This window comes from Cyprinodon variegatus, unplaced genomic scaffold, assembly GCF_000732505.1.
Source record: "Cyprinodon variegatus isolate N-32 unplaced genomic scaffold, C_variegatus-1.0 Scaffold1159, whole genome shotgun sequence".
Classification (NCBI taxonomy): Eukaryota; Metazoa; Chordata; class Actinopteri; order Cyprinodontiformes; family Cyprinodontidae; genus Cyprinodon; species Cyprinodon variegatus.
In genome coordinates, this window is record NW_015151612.1 from 167,619 (window position 1) to 191,262 (window position 23,644).

At 38.0% G+C, this 23,644-nt stretch overlaps 2 protein-coding genes across 4 annotated transcripts; both read right to left on the reverse strand.

The window, feature by feature from the left end:
- Positions 1–4,749: 4,749 nt before the first annotated feature.
- LOC107101822 (keratocan-like) lies at positions 4,750–10,337 on the reverse strand. 2 transcript variants are annotated; one of them, XM_015400883.1, is made up of 4 exons: positions 10,008–10,337; positions 7,511–7,570; positions 5,697–6,564; positions 4,750–5,607 (listed from the first exon to the last, which is right to left on the reverse strand). In XM_015400883.1, the coding sequence occupies exons 3-4, from the start codon at positions 6,556–6,558 to the stop codon at positions 5,438–5,440; spliced, it is 1,032 nt and encodes a 343-aa protein (XP_015256369.1). In that variant the 5' UTR covers positions 6,559–6,564; positions 7,511–7,570; positions 10,008–10,337; the 3' UTR covers positions 4,750–5,437. The 2 variants fall into 2 exon arrangements, with proteins under 2 accessions (XP_015256369.1, XP_015256368.1); XM_015400882.1 differs by lacking the exon at positions 7,511–7,570 and having other exon boundaries at positions 10,008–10,336.
- Positions 10,338–13,978: 3,641 nt separating this feature from the next.
- Positions 13,979–19,269, reverse strand: LOC107101834 (lumican-like). Of its 2 annotated transcripts, none has more exons than XM_015400896.1 (3): positions 19,133–19,269; positions 16,743–17,621; positions 13,979–14,866 (listed from the first exon to the last, which is right to left on the reverse strand). In XM_015400896.1, exons 2-3 carry the CDS (start codon positions 17,614–17,616, stop codon positions 14,712–14,714), a joined length of 1,029 nt encoding a protein of 342 aa, XP_015256382.1. In that variant the 5' UTR covers positions 17,617–17,621; positions 19,133–19,269; the 3' UTR covers positions 13,979–14,711. The 2 variants fall into 2 exon arrangements, with proteins under 2 accessions (XP_015256382.1, XP_015256383.1); XM_015400897.1 differs by having other exon boundaries at positions 16,743–17,648; positions 19,133–19,207.
- Between the last annotated feature and the right edge of the window lie 4,375 nt (positions 19,270–23,644).

A 23,644-nucleotide genomic window follows, 5' to 3' on the forward strand; every position in this document is an offset into this window, starting at 1 on the left:
AGAAATATTTGTCCTTCTGTTCCCAAGGTGAAACTCTAGAGTGTGTTACTTTCATGTAGGGGGGATCCATGAGGCCCTTGTACACAATGGGACCTCTGTAAGGACTCCCTGCTAGCATGGTGCTGAGAGGAAGTCCCAGCTCAGAGGATAGTCTCTACCCTCCTTCCTTTACAGATAAATATGAGCTATCCTTGCAGCATCCATGGTCAGTAAACCGGGTTCACATCCAAGAAAACTCAAAATTAAATTAAATCTTTTCCTTGACGAGGCAAAGTAACACATAAACCTGTTAATTTACACTCTTTGCCTTCTTGGCTATTCCAATAAGCCCTCCTAGACTTTTTAATCAAATTTAAATAAACTATATATTTTAAAATAATTCCTTAATGATTGTGTTATATTGTAGTTCTTTCAGGCTCAAAATGATTATTCTATGCTGACAATTATGTTTTTCAAAACATTTTTAGAAACGGAACTGCAGCAAACAGCATTGGCATCTAAGGCAGGAACCTATGCAGGAGGAGACACAGGTTAGTGACCACATCTATCTGGCAGACGATGATAATAAACGAGTGAGTAACTAACCTGATCTTACATTTCACTCCATGCCCAGAGGATGAAGTTGATTCCAGCCGGTCGACTGCCGATAAGACACAGCGGGTGTCGCCCAGAGAGTCACAGACACTGAAGCAGGTGGATCCTATGATCAGTAATGAGAACTGGGCAGAGATAAACAGATGAGTGAAATGAGAAATCAGACCAGAAACCAGCGCCGAGATCATGACAAAACAGCCATTATAGTTGTTTAGGTCCTTGATACATTAGTATTTGCTAACATTATTAATTTTCTATTTTATCTTGTTGCTTTAGTTAAACCAAAATCCTTTCTGATTGGTTGCTCGGTACCTTGTAACAACTAAGAGAAGAGTTGTTACAAGGTACTGAAGAAGAGTCTTCATGTAAAGCTTATCTCAGAAAAAAGAGACACAGATACAGCTGGCCAACCCAAAAAGAAACTCTGCAAAGTCAAAGCCAGGACTAATAACACTGACATGACTGCAGAAAGACTTAGTTTGGGACTTGGCGCTTATGACCGGCTTAATTGCTAATTTCATTCACCTTAGATTTAGACAACTTTTTTGTAATTTTGTATACATAGTGTTTGTGTATACCAAACGAAATTTCGTTTTGTACAGCTTTCATGACATTTTCCATTTTTCATTCTTCAAACTTCTTATCTCCTGGTTCTGAATCCTGGGCACGTCCTCAACCCCCGCTTTGGCTTCGCTCTCTGGATTATCCTGCCTTCCTTCGTCTGCCTGGATCAGGTCTACTGCTTGTTCTTCGTCCTCCAGGGCTGTGGCGTCTGGGACTCTCTGGGCAGCGCCTGCTGTATCTAGTTTTCAGCTTAGCGGCTTGATCCTACTTCATTCTCCGGGCTTGGACTCAGCTGGTAAACCAGGTTAGTGACTCACGTTCATAATCATCCTCCTTCAGACTAACATTGTCACTAACCTCCAACAGAGTTTCCTGCCTTAGATGTCCTTGCTGTTACTTTAGATCCATTATTTTGAAATTAGCACTTTTGAGATATCTGTTGAATACTGGCTCCTCTGTTCTGAGCCTTGACATCTGCATGGAGTTAGCATGTTGATACTGTAAACATTCTGGTGCTTACGCTTATTCTCACAGTCAAAAAAGCATTGTTACTATGTATGCTTACGAGGTGTCTGTATTCTAGAAAATATTAATTAGCCTCAAGAAAGGCACTAGTTAATAGAAAGAAAGGTGTCTTTTACAATTACATTGCCGGTAGTTTTTGAACTGAGAGCTTATCGAAGGTCCCAAAGGTTCCAAACCTCTCCTTCTTTTCCCTTGAATGTTCCCTCAATGGAAAAGTTAAATTGAAAGTTATCTTTCAGAGATTTTGATAGTTAATTAGTTGTTCACATTAATATAATTAAGGTATCTCATTAGTTGTGCAAACAAGAGCTTTCAAAGAATGTTGTGATTTGGTGTTTTTTAAGCACAGGTGTACAACAAACACATTTAAGTTTTGTCTCAAATTGCCAACCTCTCCCGCTCATCCCCTGGTAACCCTAGACCTTTTGATGAGTGAGAGACACAGGAAGGAGTGGGGAGGCTGGAAATATGTCAGCGCCTGCTATATGAGCTAGGATTTCTATTCAAAGCCTTTTTTTGATTTGAAGTTTTTAAATGAGGAGGATCAAATTCAATCTTCAAATTATTACATCTTTATAAAGCGACTGATGAAAGATTGCATGAAGGGGCATTATTTGGAACATGAAATGCTTAAAGCTGGTTTTTGTAGATTTGTTTAAGTTAATACTTTTTAAGAGAAGTTGTAAAAGAATTAAAAAACTGCTAGCCTGACTGAAGAGGATTGATGATGCTGCAAAAAACACCAAGATTTTGAGGGAAAAAACTTTTGAAAAAACACATGACAATTTCATTTTAAAGCTTTGATTTACGGATACATTTCTTTTTCCAATGTGAATTTCAAGCATTAGCAACTGAATTTTTCTTGATGGGGAGCTGATGGCTAATGGCGGAGCTCCAAAGCAGCGGCCAAGAACAGCTCTTCTCGACAATTTCACAATTTTCTACAACACACGCTCCCCCCCCCAGTAGATGCAGCAAACAATGACTTCCTAAATAAACTGAAAGATTTCTGTTGAAGGTTTGAGGCACTAAACAGCACTCCAGCAGTGAAAGCCGTTCCACACCAGGAGGAGGAGACACTAAACCTGGACATGGCTGAAGTGAGGAAGTCTCTGAGGAGAGTCAACCCAAGGAAGACGCCAGGGCTTGATAACAAACCTGGGTGGGTGTATAAGGAGTGTTCAGATCAGCTGGCTGGTGTCATCACAGAAATTTTTTTTTAACACCTCGCTGGACCAATCCATAGATCCAGCATCCTTCAAGTACCATTATTCCAGTCCCAAATAAGCCTCGGGTCAACTCCCTAAATGATTACCAGCCTGTCACACTGACTCCAATCATGATGAAGTGCTTTGAAAGGCTGGTTAAAGAACACATTGTCTCCAGTCTGCCGCCAACATTTGTCTCATTCCAGTTTGCCTACCGACGCAACCGCTCAACTGAGGATGTCATCTCTGCTGCTCTCCACCTGAGCCTGGCACACCTGGAGGAGAAGAACACCCACGTGTGGATGCTGTTCCTAGACTTCAGTTCAGATTTCAACACCATCATCCCACAGCATCTGATGGGAAAACTTGAACAGCTGGGCTTCAATACAACCCCTCTGCAATTGGCTGCTAGACTTCCTCACCAACAGACCTCAGTCAGTCCGGGTCAGACAGAACACCTCTGATGTCATCACTCTAAGCACAGGCTCCTCTCAGGGCTGCGTCCTGAGCCCCCTGCTATTCACTCTGATGACACATGACTGTGTCCCCAGGTTCACCTCCAATCACATTGTGAAGTTTGCAGATGACACCACGATGGTGGGCCTCATCAGTGATGACAACGACCTGGACTACAGAGAGGAGGTGGAGCAGCTGGTGGACTGGTGCAAAGATAACAGCCTGATCCTGAACGTTGAGAACACAAAGGAGATAATCTTGGACTTCAGGAAGAACCGGCCTAACCACGCTCCACTGCTCATTAACAGCTCAGCTGTAGAGGTGGTCAACAGCACCAAATTCCTGGGGGTGCACTTCACAGACACCCTCACCTGGAATGTAAACACCACCTCGCTGGTCAAAAGAGCACAAAAGCGCATGTACTTCCTGCAGAGGATGAGGAGAGCCCACCTGCCCCCACCCATCCTCACCACCTTCTACAGAAGCACCATAGAGAGCGTTGCTACAAGCTTTCTAACTGTGTGGTGGGGAGGCTGCAGCAACTCAGACTGGAAGAAGGTGAGAAGAGTCGTGAGAATAGCAGGGAAGATCATTAGGGCTCCTCTTCCCTCCATTAAAGACATTTCATCCCAGCGCTGCGTGTCCCGAGCCCGTGATACCATAAATGACCCCTCACACCCCACCACGGTTCTCCCTGCTGCCCTCTGGAAAGAGACTTTGAAGCATGGGATGCAGGTCCAGTAGATTTCATAACAGTGTCTTCCCCACTACCATTAGAAAGTTATTTCATAGAGAGTGCACAGAGTTATCTGTCTGACCATGATTTGAGCTCAGTTTACACTTCCACTTGTTGTACTCAGCTTCTTGTCCATCTTTGATGCAACCAATGACTGCAGATTCATCTGAGTATTTCTGCAGATAACTGACTACTTGATCAGACAGCTGATCCTTCAGTCTAACAAACTGCAATTGTTGATGCCTCCACCCTAGTCTTCTGAAGTATCTCACAAAGTAAGTCGGGCTGAACTGTGTTAAATACAATTGAAGAACATGACATCAGTGTTGTCTGCCTTGTCTAAATGACATGTTCACAGAACAATATATAATCAGTCCAAATATTGATTAGATCAATTATTTCACATCCCTACTATGGTGGGCTTTGAACAAATAGTCAGCTACAACTTAAAAAGAACATCTTAAACGTTTGTTTTAAACTTTGTTTACTAGCTTATGATGCATATGATGGTTATCAATTGTGTTTACAGTCCAATTAAATATATTACGCACCTCGAATGGCTAAATGGGTTCGATATTCAATAGTTATGTGAATGTATTTTGGTAGTGAAAAAAAAACCCATGATAATGACACAATCACATGGTATGATTATTTTGAGATGTTTTATTTGTATTTATCAGAATTTAAATGGAACCTCCTGCTCGGTGTATTCAGGAAAAAAAAGACCAAGATAAAAAAAGTTGGCATAATTCACATTGTTGGTATGCAAAACAATAAGCATTGTTGGCCTTGAGTATTCACAGTATTCTACTCACCTTATCCCAATATTAAATACAAATAAATTACCAACTTTATATATTTATACATATTTAAAGGAGACAGTTTCTTATTATAAGCAAATAAAAATAAAAACATTTAACACAGGACTGTTTATTTAGCCTCTGCCTACAAATACAAAATAGCAAAAGAAAAATAAGAATATGGAGATTTTGCAATTTAAAAAATTCAGTCCGAAATCTCTAGACATTCCATTAACACATACAGTTTGCTTCCTGTATTTATTTACACTTGTTAGACGGTACTATCTTTAAGTTTAGAAGTCTACACACAGTTTATTTTTCACTGACATAAGGCACAACTAGTGGTCAGCAAATTTTATATCAAGAACAACTATTGATCAGTGTGTTTCTTTTAGATTTAATTCCTGTTCCACTTCAAAGGCTTCCCAAGACGTAACAATGAAAAACTTGATGTTAGCTTAAACTTTGCAAATCTCATATATTGGAAAAACATCAATGTCCTTTTAATAGTTGCGAATTACCAAATTAGCAAGCAACATTTAGTTGCTTTGTGGTTAGATAACAATAGACCTAAGGAGACGAAAGCACATGACCACATCCCTGGGAATTGGTGGACTGATCTCATTGCCATCCAGTCGGAGATAACGCAGTTTTGGCAGACTTTCATTCATGGAGTCATCCAGAGAATCAAAAGAGATGGGACATACCGAGGAGCCATTCACACCTGGAAAGAAACAAATAGAAATGCCATAAGACAGATGAATAACAACCCTTTAGGTTCCCGAAATATTTTCTTCTTGCATTATAACTTACTTGCAATCTTGTTGTGGTCAAGGTAAAGGTGTTCAAGGCCTGACGGAATGACTGGGACTTCTGTTAGTTGATTGTGAGACAGTTGTAGGTCCAGCATACTGGAGATATTAAAAATGTCTTTTGGAACACCACCGCTGCCAAGTTTGTTGTGGTTGAGCCTTAGAAAAGCCATTTTTGGCAAACCTTTGAAGTAGTCAGCAGGAATTTTTTCAATGTTGTTACCATCTAGAAAAAGCTGGGTGGTTGTGGGTGGCAGTCCAAGGGGCATATTACTCAGCTGGTTCTTAGCAAGATTGATTTGAACCAGGTTGGTAAGACCTTTTAGGCTCACTTCAGTGACAGCATCATCCATCAGCTTGTTCCCCTGGAGATCTAGCAAATTTAGCTTATCCATACCAACAAACACTCCAGCAGGAATTTTGGAGATGCGATTGCGAGAGAGACGTAAGTGCTCAAGGCTGACTGGGAGTGGAGATGGTATAGTGGACAGCAGGTTATCATCCATATATAGGTGAGCCAGGTGTTTCATTGTACCCAGGACACCTTTGTCTACTCCGTCACTTGTAATTTTGTTGCGGTTTAGGTTCAGCCAGCGCAGCTGTGTTGCATTCTGCAGCGCATCTGTTGGCACTGTTTCAAGTAGATTATTCTGCAGATAGAGATACCATGTGTAGGGGGGGATTTTAGGGAAGCTCTTTAGCCCCTTGTTGTCACAGTACACTGCACGGGGGAAGTTTGGGGGACAGCTGCACTCCTTTGGACAGGCTTGGATCTGGGCAAGAAGTTCCTCGTAAGGCATGTCCTGGCTGACAACTAGAGTTATCAGGCACAAAATACTGAAAAGCTTCTGGAGGGTAGCCATGTCAACCTGAAAGAGCAGATAAGCACAAAATGTAATTAGCTTAATGGCTAGTGAACAATAAGAAATTCTTTAAGAACGTAACTTTGAAGAGTCTTCATAAGGCATTTGATAGAGTATAGAGGAATAAAGTCTACATTTCCAGCATTAAATAGAGCTTAATTTAAGTGCTAATAAAAAAAAAAACAGTGCCTGAAAGTCATTGTTTCTTCTTCTGTTATTACTTTGATGTCACAGACAGAGCTCAGGAGACTGGCTGTTGAGCCTTGTCAACTTTCTCTTGCATTAGATAAAACTTACTCTTGGCTCTTCAGTAGCAAGATGCTCCTTGTTTTCTTGTAATTATAAAAAGCTACAACAATGCTCCCTAAACATCTTGATTAAGAACAGCTTAAGTAATTAAAGATGCAATTGATGGCATATGCATTATGTATGGATTAGATGTATGTGACAGAGAACATAAATTCACATAAACTCAAAAATACAAATTACAAGAGGATTAGAAAAGATCTGGAGGATTTCTTTTCATCTCCTGTCAGTCTTCCTTTTTAAACTTTTGCTTGACTTGTCTTAGCTGCCATCTGGTGCTTGTTTAAATTCTTGATGCGCTGCAGGATTGTCTGGAACTCATTTTGCATAGGCAAAGCTTTTTCCACAGATGAGCTCACTTCAAAGACAAAGTTTGAATCACCTCCTTTCAGAGTTGTGCCTGTGGTTACAGAGGCTAAAGCTTTCTACCCTTATTTAGTACACAAAATGTGGCATTATGGTAGAGATGTAATTCCATCAAGCATCAATGAGCCTGGTAGACAAAACACTGACCAACAATAGAAAACAGATCTGTTTCTATCACTAAATCATAGAGAACATTTTGATGTTTGTCATTCTAATATACTTCTTCACCTATAATCACATGGAAGCATGAGTAACCTCTTTTTTTGGAAGTTCTTCTTACCTTTAATTCTTCAAAGTTTCTCTTTGTAGCGTCCTTCGTTGGGAAATGATTAAGCGTGGTCTGAAATGACAGGGATGCCCCTCTTACTTCCCTGTATTTGTACCACAGCTTGTTTCATTCAACATGTGCCAACCTGTCGCTCAGGATGAACTTTAAGCTGTTCTTAGCCAATCAGGTGGACCCAACAAGAGGGTTCATAATCTTCTGTATAGGTTGTTAAGTATTTTTAACTTTTAGAGACATGGCCCACTTTGCCTAGATGTTCTTGCTCGTGGACTGCTAATGTCCACATGGACAGTCCTTCCTCCCAATGCTGGCTCCTCTTAACAAATTAATCCAATGTCCTTTATCGACCTTTGAGCTAGATTTGTGCGTCATATGTTGACAGTACAATTAGGGTAAATTACCCTGCAAGTTGGAAAAGTTTACAGCTTACAACAATGATAATTAAGGGTCTAAAGTCAGTTTGAAACCCACTGTTCAGTCATACTGTAATTACATCTGCCCATTTTATGGGACGTATCACTTGAGGAATAATGGTTGCTAATAACTGCATACTTGTTTTGTTCTCCTTACCCACATTGAGTGTTCCTGGTCCATTTTCTTATCTTTAGTTTTGCTTATGTTGTTTTTGTTTTATTATTTTGTTAATTTAGGATTTGAATGGGCTATTACTGCCCTTAACTCCTTGAGAACCCCTGATCAACACTTGACCTCTCATATAGAGCCTGGTTCTGCTGGAGGTTTCTTCTCATAAAGGTTGATGGGTCCTCCCTACAATCAGGGCGAGCTTGCTTGGGTTGTTGATTGCTGCAAAGTCAGTGACTAGATGCACTTGGTAGGACCCCTTCTGATACTTTACTTAATATGTAATTTATGTAACTCATTAGATAGTATTTAATGAGTTTTACTGAACAGGAGTGTATATGAATAAATTCAGTCTTATCTAAATTCATATAATTAATACAAATTGGGAAGATTAATTATAATTCAATTTGTCTACACAGGATTTCATATAATTTTTTTTTGTTTTTTGTCATGTAAGATGACCTAAAAAGACGTTTTTGAACTGGCATTAGATCAGCTGAAATAAGTTGGATATAAAATATATTTTGCCTGAAGATTTTCACTGAGAGTATTTTGGAGCGTGACTGCACATTGTTGATCTATGCTGCAATGAGATCATTATTCCTCTCACAACAATGCTGAAAGTTAAAAATATTAGCTGTAGGTGCAAGAGGTTTTAAAAGACAGAGGTTACACTAACTGTAAAAAGATTTTGCAACAAGAATGCAATATAAATTGTGCAGAAGCCAGATAACATCAGGATTACTGGCCTTTCAACAGGCAGGAATGGGACTGTGCCAGTTTCTGTCAATGATGGCAAAGGCGTAAATGCTGCAGGATAATCCTCGCCTACCTGTGAGCTTAGGAGCAACACTTATCCATGATCAGCAGTGCAAGCCCATTAAAGTTTCTGCTTTACTTCCTATGGTGTATTTATGTTGATTGATAGTTGAATTGCACAAACTCTGCAGATTGCCTAATGGATTGTTAACCCAAAATAGGATTTTGTTTATATCAACAGTAGTAGTAGTAGACAGGTTTTAATACTTTTTTTTTATCATGACAAAGCACAATGATTATCTTCAAGCCATGTGGGTTTAATCATCTCTTCAAGAGACAATATTAGCGCATGGCCCATGTGTACATTATGAATGTTTTCACTGGTATCTCCAAGGGAAAACATATACACTTCAAAGTGTTGCTTTGTTTTAAAACATCAGGGTGTCAGTAATGTACATTGATTGAATAAAATAGCAAAGAGCTGCTGGAACTGACGGCATATCTGACTAGAAAATTATCTTGTGCGCAAAATTTGATGCCGAACTGTGAGTCAGGGCTTTACAATGCCCGTAAAATGAAACACATGTTTACTGAAAACAAATACTGGCAACAATGTGCCTGGGAAACTAAAGAGAAACACATGCTGGGGATTCTCAAAGTGCAAATTTTCTGCCAGGGTCTTTTACAGTGAGCCAGCAGATGTAATTACACAGCAGCCTTCATTTGTGCAATATGAATTTGCAGAATTGTATCCACTTTATAGCTTTACTGAAATACACCACATGAGTTTGCAGTTTGTGGGAGTTTGTTAGCATGGATCAGTATATCTAGAGTTGGGAGAAGGCAGCTTTGTTTATGGGTAATTATTGTAAAGAGGTGAATTATACTGATCCATCTTGTTTGGAAAATTCATAATAGTATGTTTGCAAAGTGAAGCTAAATGGAATGTAACATTTTATGTATATAAAATCCCTACAACACATTATATTTAACTTTTCTTTTTGTCATGCATGTTTAAGCTTTGGCAAGAACTCTGAAGAGTGGAAACAAAATAACAAAATCACTGCAGTCATTTAATTCATCATTAAAACATCAACTGCAACATTTTGCAAGTATTTATCAAAATATCAGAATAAACTATCAATTTTACCTGGTTTTCCAGATGAAGTGAAAGATTTGCCTGCAGCCAGCTGAGGTCTGGCTATGATTCCTCTCCAGTGATGATTGTCCTCTTCCACAGCACTTGAACCTTAGTTGCTGTTGTTAGATCTTCCCAATGCAACACCTTGCACACCGGGTGAACCGAGTGGATAGAGCATGTGTTGTTGGTGGGAGGACGACTGTAAGCTGGGATGTCCTTTCAGAAATTGTCACTTAACTTTTTCTGCCAGCCCAGCTGTTTTTCTCCCACCTCTTTTACATTTTATTCTGAAATCTTCGGCCCTCTGTTGGCCCTGGAGAGATAAAATACTGGAAACCAACCCAACTAAACCCTTTATTCCTTCAAGAAGGGTATGCTTTTTGCCCATAACTCTTGAGGATCGGTGCTGGGTCAGTTTATTGCTCATTTTTAACAAACAGGCCTTAGGCTGACAGGTGGGGTTATAGAAGGGCTACTCGCTCCTCTTTTCTTACAACCTAAGGCAAATTCTTGTCTTTCTTTATCCCTAATAAAGAAGAAAGCCCCCCCCAAAGGTACTCTTTGAACATAATTCTTTGTAAAATATGTACTTAAGCCGCACCTACGGTATGTTTTTAAAATTGGGTCCACTACAAAATATTTTATATTGTTTCTTTTTGTCTTTATAAAATACCTTTTTAAAAATGCCTAAAAACAAAGTATATGGATTAAAAATACTAGACATTGATCCTCACATAATTTGACCTATATCCTAACACAGCCTAGTCAAAGTCCAGCTATAAAAGTGATGTCATAACAGGTTTGGGATGCTAGTAGACTTGTACCAAACAGAACTGAAGGCTGAAAATAACCTAATAGGTGTTTAAACTCGTGCAACCATGTTATCACACAATATTTAGAATTTCAATAGAACTCTTGTACAGAATAAAGGATATTATGAAATAAGGTTAATAGTCCTTATACTGTCTCCTTTTCATTTTGGCTTAAAGGTATAGTGGAAGATTTTTGTGAGTTTTTTAAAAGACCTGCCATCTCCATCCTGCCATGTACAACCCTGTACCTGCTCCCCAGAGGGAACGCCTATTTTACGTGTGTGAGAGCATGCAAAACCCATTTCTCCTCGTGCACGCTCTGTTAAAAAGTTGCTGTTCTAATTGCTCATACAAGCTTACTGTGTCCAAACATCTGCCCTAACCCCTAAATCATTATATAGAGTAGGGAATACATAGTGGAATTTATAGCGAACTCAGTTGACTGACCGCTCGGACAGATGATTACTACTTTTTGCTGCCCGTTGGTCAAGTCACTCCTTCTCCACTGTGCTGTGCTTGCACCATCTTTGTTATTAGTCGCCGGGTAATGACAGCCAATGGCCGCTGTTACAGCAAATCCCATGATGCTTTGTGAGGAGAGTTTTCTGCACAAAGCATTCGGGGTTATATCTGCCTCTTCTTAGGCCTTTCTTTTATTCGAATACACTTCATTGACATTTACTTTTACGACCCTTGGGCCATTTTCAAAGAACCGCATTGAAAAAGGTTGAGCTTCAATGACTGTCTGAAACCATGGCTCACCACACATATACGCCTGAAAGTGTGCATGCGCAGACAAAGATAGTTAACGGGAAGAGCATGTAGGACAGCCTTACAGTATGTAAACATATCACCAAAATGATTTACAATTAGGAGGACCACTTATTTAGATGATCCACCCAGAAACAAAAGATCATCCTCTATACCTTTTAATAAAATAAAAATAAAAAAAGACTAGTTTGCTTTGAGGACCCTTTGAATTCCCTAAATTAAATTAGGAAATTAAAAACTCATCATCATCATCATCATCATCATCATCAATCATCATCATCATCAATCATCATCGATCACTTTTTTTGTTTGATCACTGGTAAAGACATGAAAAAAGAAAAGCAACTTCCCACTGGTAAAGTAGAAACATCAAGCCTTTATTTTCATCTTTAAACCCTTTTGAAGAGATATTTCTGTTTTACCAAATACAAAGATGTTGTCACTCCTACAAACGTTTAGGAAAACAATTTCATCATTTATACTAGTTTGGTCACAGTGTTCGTCAACATTTAATCGGTAGATTTATAATCATGTTATGACCGATTTGCATATTTCTTAAGGCCATTCTACAAAATACAGGAGAAAATTGAATTTTTGTTAGATGTGTGCTGAATGCTGATTAACATAAATCATTAAAAAAAACTAAAACTTTAATCAGCAAGGTTGAATTAAGACGTAGGTGTACAAAAACTTGCCATTCAGTAGGGTGGATTGTAATGCTGGTAGAGAAACAAATATTGCACTAGATGATAAAAAAGTGCAGAAAATGTGGCTTTGAGCTCTGATTAGCCTGCATTTTATTTTGGGCTAATCAGAGTTTAACAAATGGAAATGCTAAAAGATGGGGAAAATTTTTTTTATAAATAAAATAAATTATATATATATATATATATATATATATATATATATATATATATATATATATATATATATATATATTCAAGTAAGGAAAAAGATAATGATTGAAAATATAGTCGGTCATGATAGAAGTATAAAGTGAAAGGAAATCTGGAATCAAGAGGAGAAACAGATGAGAAAGATGATGGATGGACACAGAAGATAAGTGCCAACAGGAAGAACATCTGGAGATGGTCTGTTCTAAAGAATAAACTTTGGAGCTGGACTGCCAGGCCGCAAAAGCTGATTGTATGTGCACTCAGTGTGTGAAGTGGAAAGAGATTTGAGGCTTACCTCTTCATGAAGGACTTTATTGTCTAGACACAGACAGCAGGAGCTTTACTCCTGGATTTCAAATAAGGGCAACAGCAGAGGGAGAGGGAGGAAATTGCCCTAGATTTAGAGTTGGTGCAAATGACTTTATGAAAACATGTGAAATAAGAAAGAGTGGTTAAAGGAAACATGTTACACGATGTAATAAGGGTTTTGGGGGTGTGAAGATGGTAGATTTATTTTTCTTCTAACTCCTGACTGGTATCAGGGTTACAACAGCGAATCAAAAAAGACATTTAGAATAATCCCAGAGGAGGCAATGTAAGTCCTAAACCTCATTTAAGAAAGACAGCTACTGATCCTTTAAAGGATCGTTGAAGGTTACTTAGGGTGGTTTTTGAGATCATTTTTGTTGTTCAACTGTTTATAGAAAAATGCTTGAGGGAATAAATAAAATATATCGTTCACTTTGAAATCAGACATCAAACCAGCAAACATACAATTTAGCCTTGGTGCAATAAGGTATGTACATACACTGTATAAAATATTAAAAAAACATATTTTATTTGATTTTAAATTGGTGTTTTCTTGATCTCAGAATAATCTGTTTAAGATTATTCCAATTAATTAATTTCCTTAAGCTTTCTTCAAAGTCTGATTTGTATGCATTGAGAGAGATCTGTTGAAATAGTTTAGGTCAAGCCCAACTATTGATGTCAATGTTTTAATCCTCTGACTCTTTTTCAGATTGCGGATGCATTTTATCGTGACAGCTTTTACATAACCAACCAACTTATGTGGTTGATATCAGGAAGATCATTTTAGGCCTTCTAAAGTCTAAAATTCTGAGAAATTGATCTAATACAGGCCAAATCAATTGATGCCTATTCTTTATGCATAAAAAAAAAAAATCAGTTATATTTAGATTGGGCAATTTCTAATCTAGACTAAGCTTTCATATTTTATTTCGAGTTTCATAGATGCATGTTTGTTGCATAGGTTTGGTTAGAATGTAATGTACTAAACTAGGAAGAGCAACAAGTTCATAAATGTGCATCAGATCTTTATATTGCTGAGAACTTAAAAACAAGAGAAAGATTGATCAAAAAGGCTTAAGTTAATATCAAACAGTGCAAGAAGCACAATTTTGAGCAACAAAAGGATATCACGTTGTGTACATCTTCTACTGAAAGCAAAAAATAAAATAAAATACAAAAAAACTCCAGACATGGTTATTCATTTATTTCTTATTACAAGTATACAGAGAGAATGAAACATTAAGCACATTAGCATACTACTTATTGGTTGCTTAAAAAAGTTATTTTAATGTACAGTAGGCGTTCAGTTGATCAAAACAAAACAGTTATTGGGCTTCAAGCTGTTGCTATAATAAAGGGTTAAATTTAAAGCAGGCAACTGTGATTTCACAACACTGGTACCTTCTTTTTAACCACTTTAATACATTCAAGAAGTTAAAATAAAGCTGTTATGAATCTGCACTGCTATTTCACATTTGCTTTCGTTACACACAGAAATCTAAGCATGTAGTTTTTTTCTTGATTGATAGTATATATTTATATATATTTTAATGACATAAACAACTGACTAAACTAGGACAATTAAAAAAGTAACACATTCCCATATGTTAATATTTGGTGTATTTATATACAAAGTTGGAATGTTTAAAGCGTGTGTCTCCTGTTTTATTGTATTCCGATCAAATTATACATTTCTTGTTTCATTTTATATTTTGAAAAAAATTCACTAAGTATATCTAAAGAGATAAAAGGCGAAATGGATAAAATAACTATGAACATTTTATATTTGCATAATGCTTGGAGGAAGTGCACATACATTGAGCTTTACAAAAGGATGGAAACGAAATGACTTAAATCCAGAAGGCTTTGGGTTGAAGTTGTCATAGCTGTAGATGGTGGAATCCTTCACTGGATGGAGGTCCTTATTCAAACATGATATCGGAAGCTTGACGCAGGCAGTTTGCGGATTCAGCAGGCATGTCGCTGTGTGTGATGTTGTTGGCATCCAGACGCAGATGTTTGAGGCGTGAATAGTTCAGGGGTCCTGTGAACTTGCAGAAACTCGCCAAGTCAAACTCTGTGGATGATCAAAAACAAATGATAAACATTTAAATTATCCCAAATTTGTAATCCTTCCTATATGATGTTATTGATGATGAATGTATGGCTTTAAATGATCAGTATTTTGGATGTGAATTAAACAGTTTTAACAAAACATTGACTACACAACATAAAACCTATTGTAAACAGGTTCCATGTAAATATTTTGATAACCTTTTAAGAAATTTAATGTTGGTAATGTTTAAATCTCGTATACAGCACAAACAAATCCTATGTCATTATTTAAATATTTTTTTTCTCTCTGTCTTATATCAGTTAGGATTCTTATTTGGAACAGCTTACATATGTGAGGGATTATTATTACTCAGTTAAACTGATATTTTTTTAGGTATTCTCTTTTTTATGTATCTGAAAAAGCAGGTTGTTAAACATTTAAACTGCAGAACTACAAAATTGCAAATAAATTAAAATGACCAACACAGAACTATTCAGTTTGGTCAAGCAATTGTAGTTCTGTTTTCTGAAAGCTTTAGTTCAATATTCTACTTTAATAAGTTGATAGTAGGATTATCTTGATCTGTGTTGAGGCATAAACTCTTTTATTCTTTTTGGGATTTCAAAAGAATGTCTACTCTTTTTGAGAAAAAAAGCCGAAATGGATAAATCCAGCTGTTTTCCTCCTAGATAAGAAACTCCTCTTTTCAGGATGTTATAAATGATTTATAAACCTATTGAAACATACATCATCATCATCATCTTGAGATAACGACATGATACATTTTTAAACACGGTTTATCCTGGGTTCTGCAATAGCCCATACAGTCGGGTCATTTTTAATGTCATTGTTTCTCTCATGGCTCTTTAAAGCCTATCCTACTACATTGCTTTAATAAAAGCTTGGACCTGTTGAAGCCATACATGAAATTTAGGTTGGAATGTCAATGCAGGAGAGTGGATGTTTTGACTGGTTTGATTTTGTTGACAACTATCAATTGAAATGTAATTTGTTTGTTTATTAAGTTATAGTTTTCGACACATTATTTTAAATGATCTTTTTTTCCTTCATCAAGGGAGGAAAAGCTTTTTTTTTTCATCTACTGGCCCCTTTCTAAAGAGTGATTGAGACTAGGATTGGGTTTTTGTTTGGCTGTCCGTTTTCTCAAATCCCCAGCGCTTAAAGCAGATTGCAGCTTGTATTGAAACTTTCTGCTGGAAAGATCCTTAAGTTAAAAGAGAGCTGTTAGTTTCCATTATTGCCACATTTTCACCTAATAAGAGGGAGTGGTGCAAAGTCAATGGCCATGTCAAAAAGCCCGCCCTAATCACTATATAGGGCACTATTTAGCGGTTACGCCATTTTAGATGAGTGTCTGAGCATCTAGTGGATGAAAAAGTAGTGGATTCGAGATTTCCCCAAATGCAGACCATCCATGGTCACTACACAAGCAGATATATCATGGGATCTGTTGTCACAGCGGCACAATGTCACCACAGGCTGTCACTACCCGACGACAGCAACAGATAACAAAGAAGGCGCTGGCACTTTGTGGGGAGCCAGAGTAATGCGACCAACAGGGAGTGAAAAGTAGTGATTATCTGTCCTAACAGTCAATGATCAATTAACTGAGTTCACTGTAAAGTCAACTATATAGCCCCCGCTCTATATAGTGACTGAGGGATTTGGGGTTGAGGCAGACGTTCATATACAGCGAATGACTTTGTGAAAATGGCTGGGGTTCATTTTAACTTTTTACCAGTTGCTATTAACAAAATTCAGGTAAGAGATTGATCCTGAACTCTTGTGTTAAATAAGGTGGATGTCCTTTATTAGTATTTGAATATGTTCCCTCGTTCTACACCAAATTATCTTCGAACACTGAGTATAAACTTACTGCTAATCTCATTGGCCTGGAGATAGAGCTGCTCCAGCTGCTCGTTGATCTCAGGGATTGACTGCAGTTTGTTGAATGAAAGATCCAGCTCCACGAGTGAAGTCACATTTAAAGCTCCAGAGGGAATCCCAGAATCCTGCAGTTTGTTGTGAGAAACCCTCAGGTAACGAAGGTTGGGAAGCTTTTTCAGATACCCTGCTCCAATTTTGTCAATCTCATTATAATCAGCATAGAGTATTTCCAGTGAAGTAGGGACTCCTGCCGGCAGCTTCTTCAGCTTGTTATGACTCAGGTCCAATGACAACAGCTTCTTTGGCCCTTTGAATGCATCTGCAATGGACTCAGAAGTCAGCTCATTGTGCTGAAGACTAATAGAGGTCAAATTTTCCATGTCAGTCAAGCGTCCAGAGGGAAACTTGGACAACTTGTTGTGCATCATCTTCAGCTCTTCAAGGGACTTTGATGGAGGGATAATTGCCTCTGTGATTTCATTGTTGCTGAAGAAGAGCTTCTCCAGGGCCGATAGTTTGTCGATTGTGCCTTTCTCTATCTTAGCATTGGTTATCATATTATGATCAAGCACCAGCCAGCGCAGGGTGTCAGTAACATTATCAAAAACTCCAGCCTTTATCTCTTCAATGAGGTTGTTCTGGAGATACAGGTACTTGATGCCAGATGGAACTATAGGGACAAACTTAAGCTTGCGGTTATCACAATACATTGCGCTTGGAAAATTGATTGGGCAATCGCATTCTTGATTGCAGTTTGGCCCTGATGGTCCAAGCATGGAAACAGGCTGGTAGTCGTAATCATAATACTGGCACAGGGCAAGGTTGGATAGAATTAAGAGGACCGTGACACGTAGGGGAAACATGGCTTCTGTGGATAGGAGAAAAGAAAGAAAAGCTGACAAAAAAACACATTAAGGTTACATGAACCAGACAGAAGACATTTGAAGAAAACATTCATTAAAAATACTCTTCCACAATTAAATATGAGACATATTTTATTTATTATAGTAATTCAGCTTAATGTGAACATATTCCTTATAGATTAATTATACAATTATGCTTTTCAAGTATTTTAATATATTATAATGTTATGATATTAAAAGTTAATATCACTGAGAAAACATTAAATGGGCAGGCTGTTGCCTACACAATCTAGGGGAGGATCCTGTTAGTAGTCACTTAATGCCCTTAGACAGTTAAGGTCACTGCAATGGTTGGCTGTTTACAGGGTGCCCTAACCAAGCATTCTAAGGTACGTTTGAGAGGAAAATTCAATATTAAAAAAAACATTAAAGCTAATTTAAGGATTGAAGGTGACTGCATATAGAGTCAGTGTTTTAAGAGTCATGATACATAGTTGTTTCTAGTAACCATTATTGCTAAAGTCAAAAGAAGGATGAAATCCACTCAGTGGAACAATGCAGCAGAACCACAGAATGATCCCCTCTATGCCATTCTGCATTGGGGCTGTGATGCATGCAAAGGATCCCTGATCAAGTATTGATTTATTACTGGACAGTAATTACAAAAAGACTGTGGACTGACCTCTCTGGCCAACATTTCAGGATTAAAAAAAATATTTCTTTTTTTTAGTTGTATCATTAGAACCGTATAATGTTATGACAAAACAATAGGTTTAGCAGGAAAGATAAGTACTAGAGCTGCTTTTGATGATTAGTTTGTTAACATTAAATGTTAAAGCAATAAACAATAACATATGGAGAAATAAAATAACATCAACATTTGACAGTGGTGAAAAAAGTCAAACATGCTAAATATACATAGTAGCCACACCCACTGTTCTTGGTATTTTAGTCATATGACTCAATACAAAGCAGTTGGAACCTCATAATTCTTGATCAATGATAAAAAAAGCCAAATGACTGCATTTGAATCCTAAAATAAATAACAATGATTTAAATAAATGCAAAGTAACAATAAATAACAAAACTTTTTTTTTTTCAACATTACTTTTTAAACATTAATGTATCTCAATGCTAATGGCATTGAGATACATAAAAAAAATAAAGTAAAAAAGTGTTTTTTCGGGATATGTTTACAGAATCAAACCTGCAGATAATGTTTTCCTTTACTGATTAATTACAGACCCATTGAACATTCATAGAGTCTCTGGATCAAGCAATTAGGAATTACTCCCTTTAGTTTGAAATGCAAAACATTTCAAGAATCTACATTTTATATTTAGCCATCAAAATCTAAATCATAACATTCAAGAGTTGTTTTTCTGGCAGGCAGATGTATTATTCCCTTCTCTGTTTTAGGCATCAGCCAAAGCCCTGCAGCACCAGTACTTCCATCCGGAAAACAGGAATAAAGAAAAATATTCATAGAGGAAATCTCAAATCCATGCAAGCTTACCTGTGCTTCTCTTTTTTTGAGTGGAGGGCCAAGCGGTAAGAACAATGTGGTGTTCAAACACTGAAAGTCTCTGGAGAAAATCAGAGAGAAAGAAGGAAAGAGTGGGAGGAGTGTTGAGTATTGATGGAGAGACAGAGGGAGAAAGGGGAGGGAAAGGGAGAAGATGGGAGGCTCAAGTAATGGGAGTCAGGGCGTGAAATGTTAGGGGGGATCATTATCATAAAATACAAGCGCTTAAATAATTAATGCATTTTGATGAGTCCTGGAAAATTGTTATATTCACCTCTAATTTTGCATGTCCAGGTAAAGCATCCCTGGGAGAGCGCTCTTAACAAATGGTTAGTAGATCATGTTTGGAAGCAAAACCAAAGCCTGCAGTCTGTGGGGCTGTTTATGGAAAAATTTAGACAAGGAAAAATAAGAAAATGATATCTGGCAGGTTTTGCAACCCAGAGGCTGTTTTTCAACAAGACTAAATTGACCCACAGTCTGCAAGCCAGGCTTCGGAAAATCTGACAAAGAAAGGAATCAAAAACAGCTACAGCAGACTTGTATAACATGTGAGGCAAACCTTTCTCCTCTGTTTTTGACTAGAAGAAATATTTACTATAGGTTGAACCAAATCCAATTGATCCCATATGTTTCCGCCTTCTGACCATAGGCCCTTCATCTCCTTTCTGGTCATAAGGTTTTTGGAAAAGAAGAGGAATTGTTTAAAAAACAATAAGCAATAAGAATAAGCTGAATGGGAAAAAAAATATATGTGAGTGGATGGTTAGCACAACATCAGCTTATAATTAGAACTGACACCTGGATCTAATTGGTCTCTGTGCTGTTTGATAAATGACATTCTTAAACCCCTCTCCTCATCTGTCAAAAACATTTATTCCTTTGATTCTTGCTCAAAATACAGTCAATTGCAAAACAAATAATCCTACTTGAACCCTTCCACATTTGAACCACAAACTTCAATCTGTTTTGTTTTGATTTTATCGAATAGATAACATAAGAAAGTAATTGGATAACTCTGATCTTGAGGACAAATTATACAAAGATATTTTATATAAAAAAAAGGAAAACTATAGTTTGTAGTTGAATCCATTTACTCTGATACCTTTAAAACATATGAAAGGAAGGGAATTCAGAAGTTTTGATTAGATTAGATTAGATTAGATGAGCTTTATTGATCTCACAGCGGAGAAATTCACTTGTCACATATTGGCATAGAAGTCAAAGAAGGTGCAAACAAGGTCACCTTGTATGTAAATATTTGAAGAGTGGATAGCATGATTTCACTGTAAAATCTGAATTCTGCACAGATTTTTAAGAGAACAAGAGTGTGCAAACAGCTTCAGAAAGCCAAAGGAACAAAGCATACCGGTCAGGTTGAAATTTGGGGAGAACTTTAACCCAAGGTCAGGTCATAAAACATGATCTCATGCTTTGAGTATCTCACAGACCATGGAAATAGTATCACATGGCTGAAAACCTACTAAAACAACGCAGCCCACCTCAGCTGATGCCCAATGGGAGAACAGTAATAGAAGAAGCTGGCAGGAGGCCTATGGTAAATCTAAAGGAGCTATAGAGATTAACAACTAATTTTCTGAAAGGAACTACTTTTAGATATTAAGAAGAAAGCCATTGTTGAAAGAATAGCCATAAGATGCTCTGGTTGCATCATACTAAAATATAATACTTTGGTCTACGGTGGTATGTGTGATAGAAAAAGAATACAGTATATTATGCTAAACACACCATCACTACGGTCAAACAAGGTGATGGCGGCATCATGTTATGTAACTGATTTTGTTCAGCAGAAACTCAGTGAAATGAAATTTGATGTTGTCATCTGTGGTTATTTTTATAGGACATTTTTAAGTACATGGCTTTAGAAAAAATTACATAGAATCCATAATTGCATCACTGCGTTTACAGCTAGAAACTCTGAGAGAGCAGACCTTCGCTAAAGCAGGAGATTTCTCCCCATATTGTGATTTAAACCTATAGCTAAAACTTGCACATGATCTGGACCATTACAAAATTTAAATGAATTGTTCCTTGAAATGAGGCATGCCTCTGGTAACAATTTCATTTTAATCTATCTATAACGTTAACATTTATCCTGCTTTCCTGACAGTGGCGTTGGATGTAGAAGTTTGCCCTGAAATCAAAGGGTTGATGGTTCAAGCCCCGACTTTCAGTGTCGTTGTGTCCTTGGGCAAGACACTTCACCTGCATTGTCTACTGATGGTGATCAGAGGGCCGGTGGCGCCAGTGTACGGCAGCCCCGCTTCTGTCAGTGAGCCCCCGGGCAGCTGTGGCTACAATGTAGCTTGCCACCATCAGTGTGTGAGTGTGTGCGTGAATGGGTGAATGAATGTAGTGTAAAGCGCTTTGGTCAAGTCTCCTAACTTGAATAAAGCCGCTATATAAGTACATGCCATTTACCATTTTACCATTTACCATAATCTCCTTGGTGAAAGTAACAGTAAGGAATCAGTGGGGCTCTCGTTAGGCTCTGGCAGAACCATATAATAAATTGTAAACAAATGTTTTCTGTTTTTGTGGCAGTTGCAGCCTTTATTCAATAGTAACTAGAAGGAAGAAGGGCACCTGCTTTAGATTGCTGTTATGATCTTGGCACTGATGACTGGCTTAATTACTCATTTCATTCACTTGTCTAACTCTGCACGGTTTCTCAATACTGCACATCTGATCCACCTGCTCCTGCCTCTATTTAAGCTGCCGGCTACCAGTTATCAGGGCCAGATTTATCTCTCGAGACAGTGGGGAGAGTGTCTCTAGTGTTACCTTAGTGTTTCTGATTTCCTGTTCTGCCTCACAACCACTGAGCCCGCCAGTTCCAGTCTGCTTCCAGTTGTCAGGCAAGATTATTCTTGAGTCAGTGGTGAGACCGTTCCAGCATTACATTAGTGTTTCTGATTGCCTAATCCAGTTCTGCCTTTCAACAACTGAGCCTGCCCGTTCCCCTCTGATCTGTTTGCCTGGACTTTCTTTGGACTCCTGCTGGATTCTGCATGTTTGCTTAACCGGAAGCCGTTTTCTGTCACAAACCTGGATTACCCTTCAAAACCTGTTCAGACTTCTGATCTCCTGGTTCTGAATCCTGAGCACATCCTCAACCCCAGCTTTAGCTTCGGCCTCTACATTTCCCTGCCTTCCTCTGTCTGCTCGGATCTTGTCTCCTGCTTGTTCTCCGTCCTCTGGGGCTGCAGCATCTGGAACACTCTGGGCTGTGTTGCCGCATCTTGTTGGCTGCCCACCAGCAGGATCCTACCTCCTTCTCTGGGCATGGACTGAACTGTTAAACCAAGTTAGTGACTCACGTGCATCAGAACATCATGGTCACTAACCTGTGTTTCTCTCCTGCAGAGGTTCCTGCCTTAGACACCCTAGCCGCTGCTACAGCAGATTTGATTTTTAAAATAAATTATTTTTGAATTGACAATCGCACACAATCGCAGCATCAAGCTTTTAACAACGCCATTTTAGTTTAGCCCTAGAAAGACTTTCGGTATCCTACTGTACCTCCAGCGCAGACACAGACCAGTTGGTTCTTCCCTCATCATGCTCCTCCACTTACTTCAGCTGCATGCTCCTGTGATCCTCACTGGCCCTCTGTCCATTTGTCCAGCAGTTAGCCTATAAATGCTAGCCTTGGCTTGCGGTCATCTCTTCCTGCCCTGTCACTTTGGCTGCTCCTGTGATGTCACTCTATCCTCCTCCGGTAAGCCATATCTGCCACCACAAATGGGAACAGACTCCTATAAATAGCAATTTCTAAGGCAAGACAAACATAAAGATTGAGTCTTTGAGTTTATAGGTCATAATCGATAACATATATATAGATTATATATACTATTTATGTCAGTAAATCCCTGTAATTAATACACTTAATTAATACCTTTAATAGCACACCTTTTTCAGGTTTCTTCGCCTTGTTTGGAAAATAATTTTCATGGTTAGGAATTAAACAATAACCCATTTTACTCACAAAGTTAGTTCAGCTCATCATGATCTGCCTCCTGCAATTCTTAAATGATTAAAAACATTTGATGTCAAACTGTACAGAGAGCTTGAAAATAAAGATATCAAAAAATAAAATGAAAGATAAAAATAAAACTTTTCAAACAGCCGATTGTTGCATGGACTTTGTAATGAAAATAAAATCTAGCACTTTCTTACACAGTTGCATGGTGTTTGTAAAAATGTTACAGCTTATTTAAAATTTGCAGTTAGTAAAATTATTTTAAGGAAAGTAATGTCAGAAAATTTGGACCAGCAGGTATTTAATTAGATGTTTATATTTTGAGATGAGTCCACAGATTTTTTTTTACGAATGAGCTAGCTAGTAGGTCATGGTGTGAATATGGTCCAAACATAAGTGGTTCCTGTGTCCAATTTTGCTATTTAGGGAATGTTTAATTCTGTTTCTTACATGTTCCTTCATTTAAAAATGTATACATGAATCGAGTGCTAAGATAATCA

What these genes read in the sequence shown, in the direction of transcription:
- LOC107101822 (XM_015400883.1), bottom strand. Translation starts at nt 6,558, where the DNA reads ATGGCTACCCTCCAGAAGCTTTTCAGTATTTTGTGCCTGATAACTCTA. An exon ending in TGACCACAACAAGATTGCAA is followed by an intron (nt 5,608 to 5,696) that starts GTAAGTTATAAT and finishes GTTTCTTTCCAG; the next exon opens with GTGTGAATGGCTCCTCGGTA.
- LOC107101834 (XM_015400896.1), bottom strand. Translation starts at nt 17,616, where the DNA reads ATGTTTCCCCTACGTGTCACGGTCCTCTTAATTCTATCCAACCTTGCC. An exon ending in CCAGGCCAATGAGATTAGCA is followed by an intron (nt 14,867 to 16,742) that starts GTAAGTTTATAC and finishes GATCATCCACAG; the next exon opens with AGTTTGACTTGGCGAGTTTC.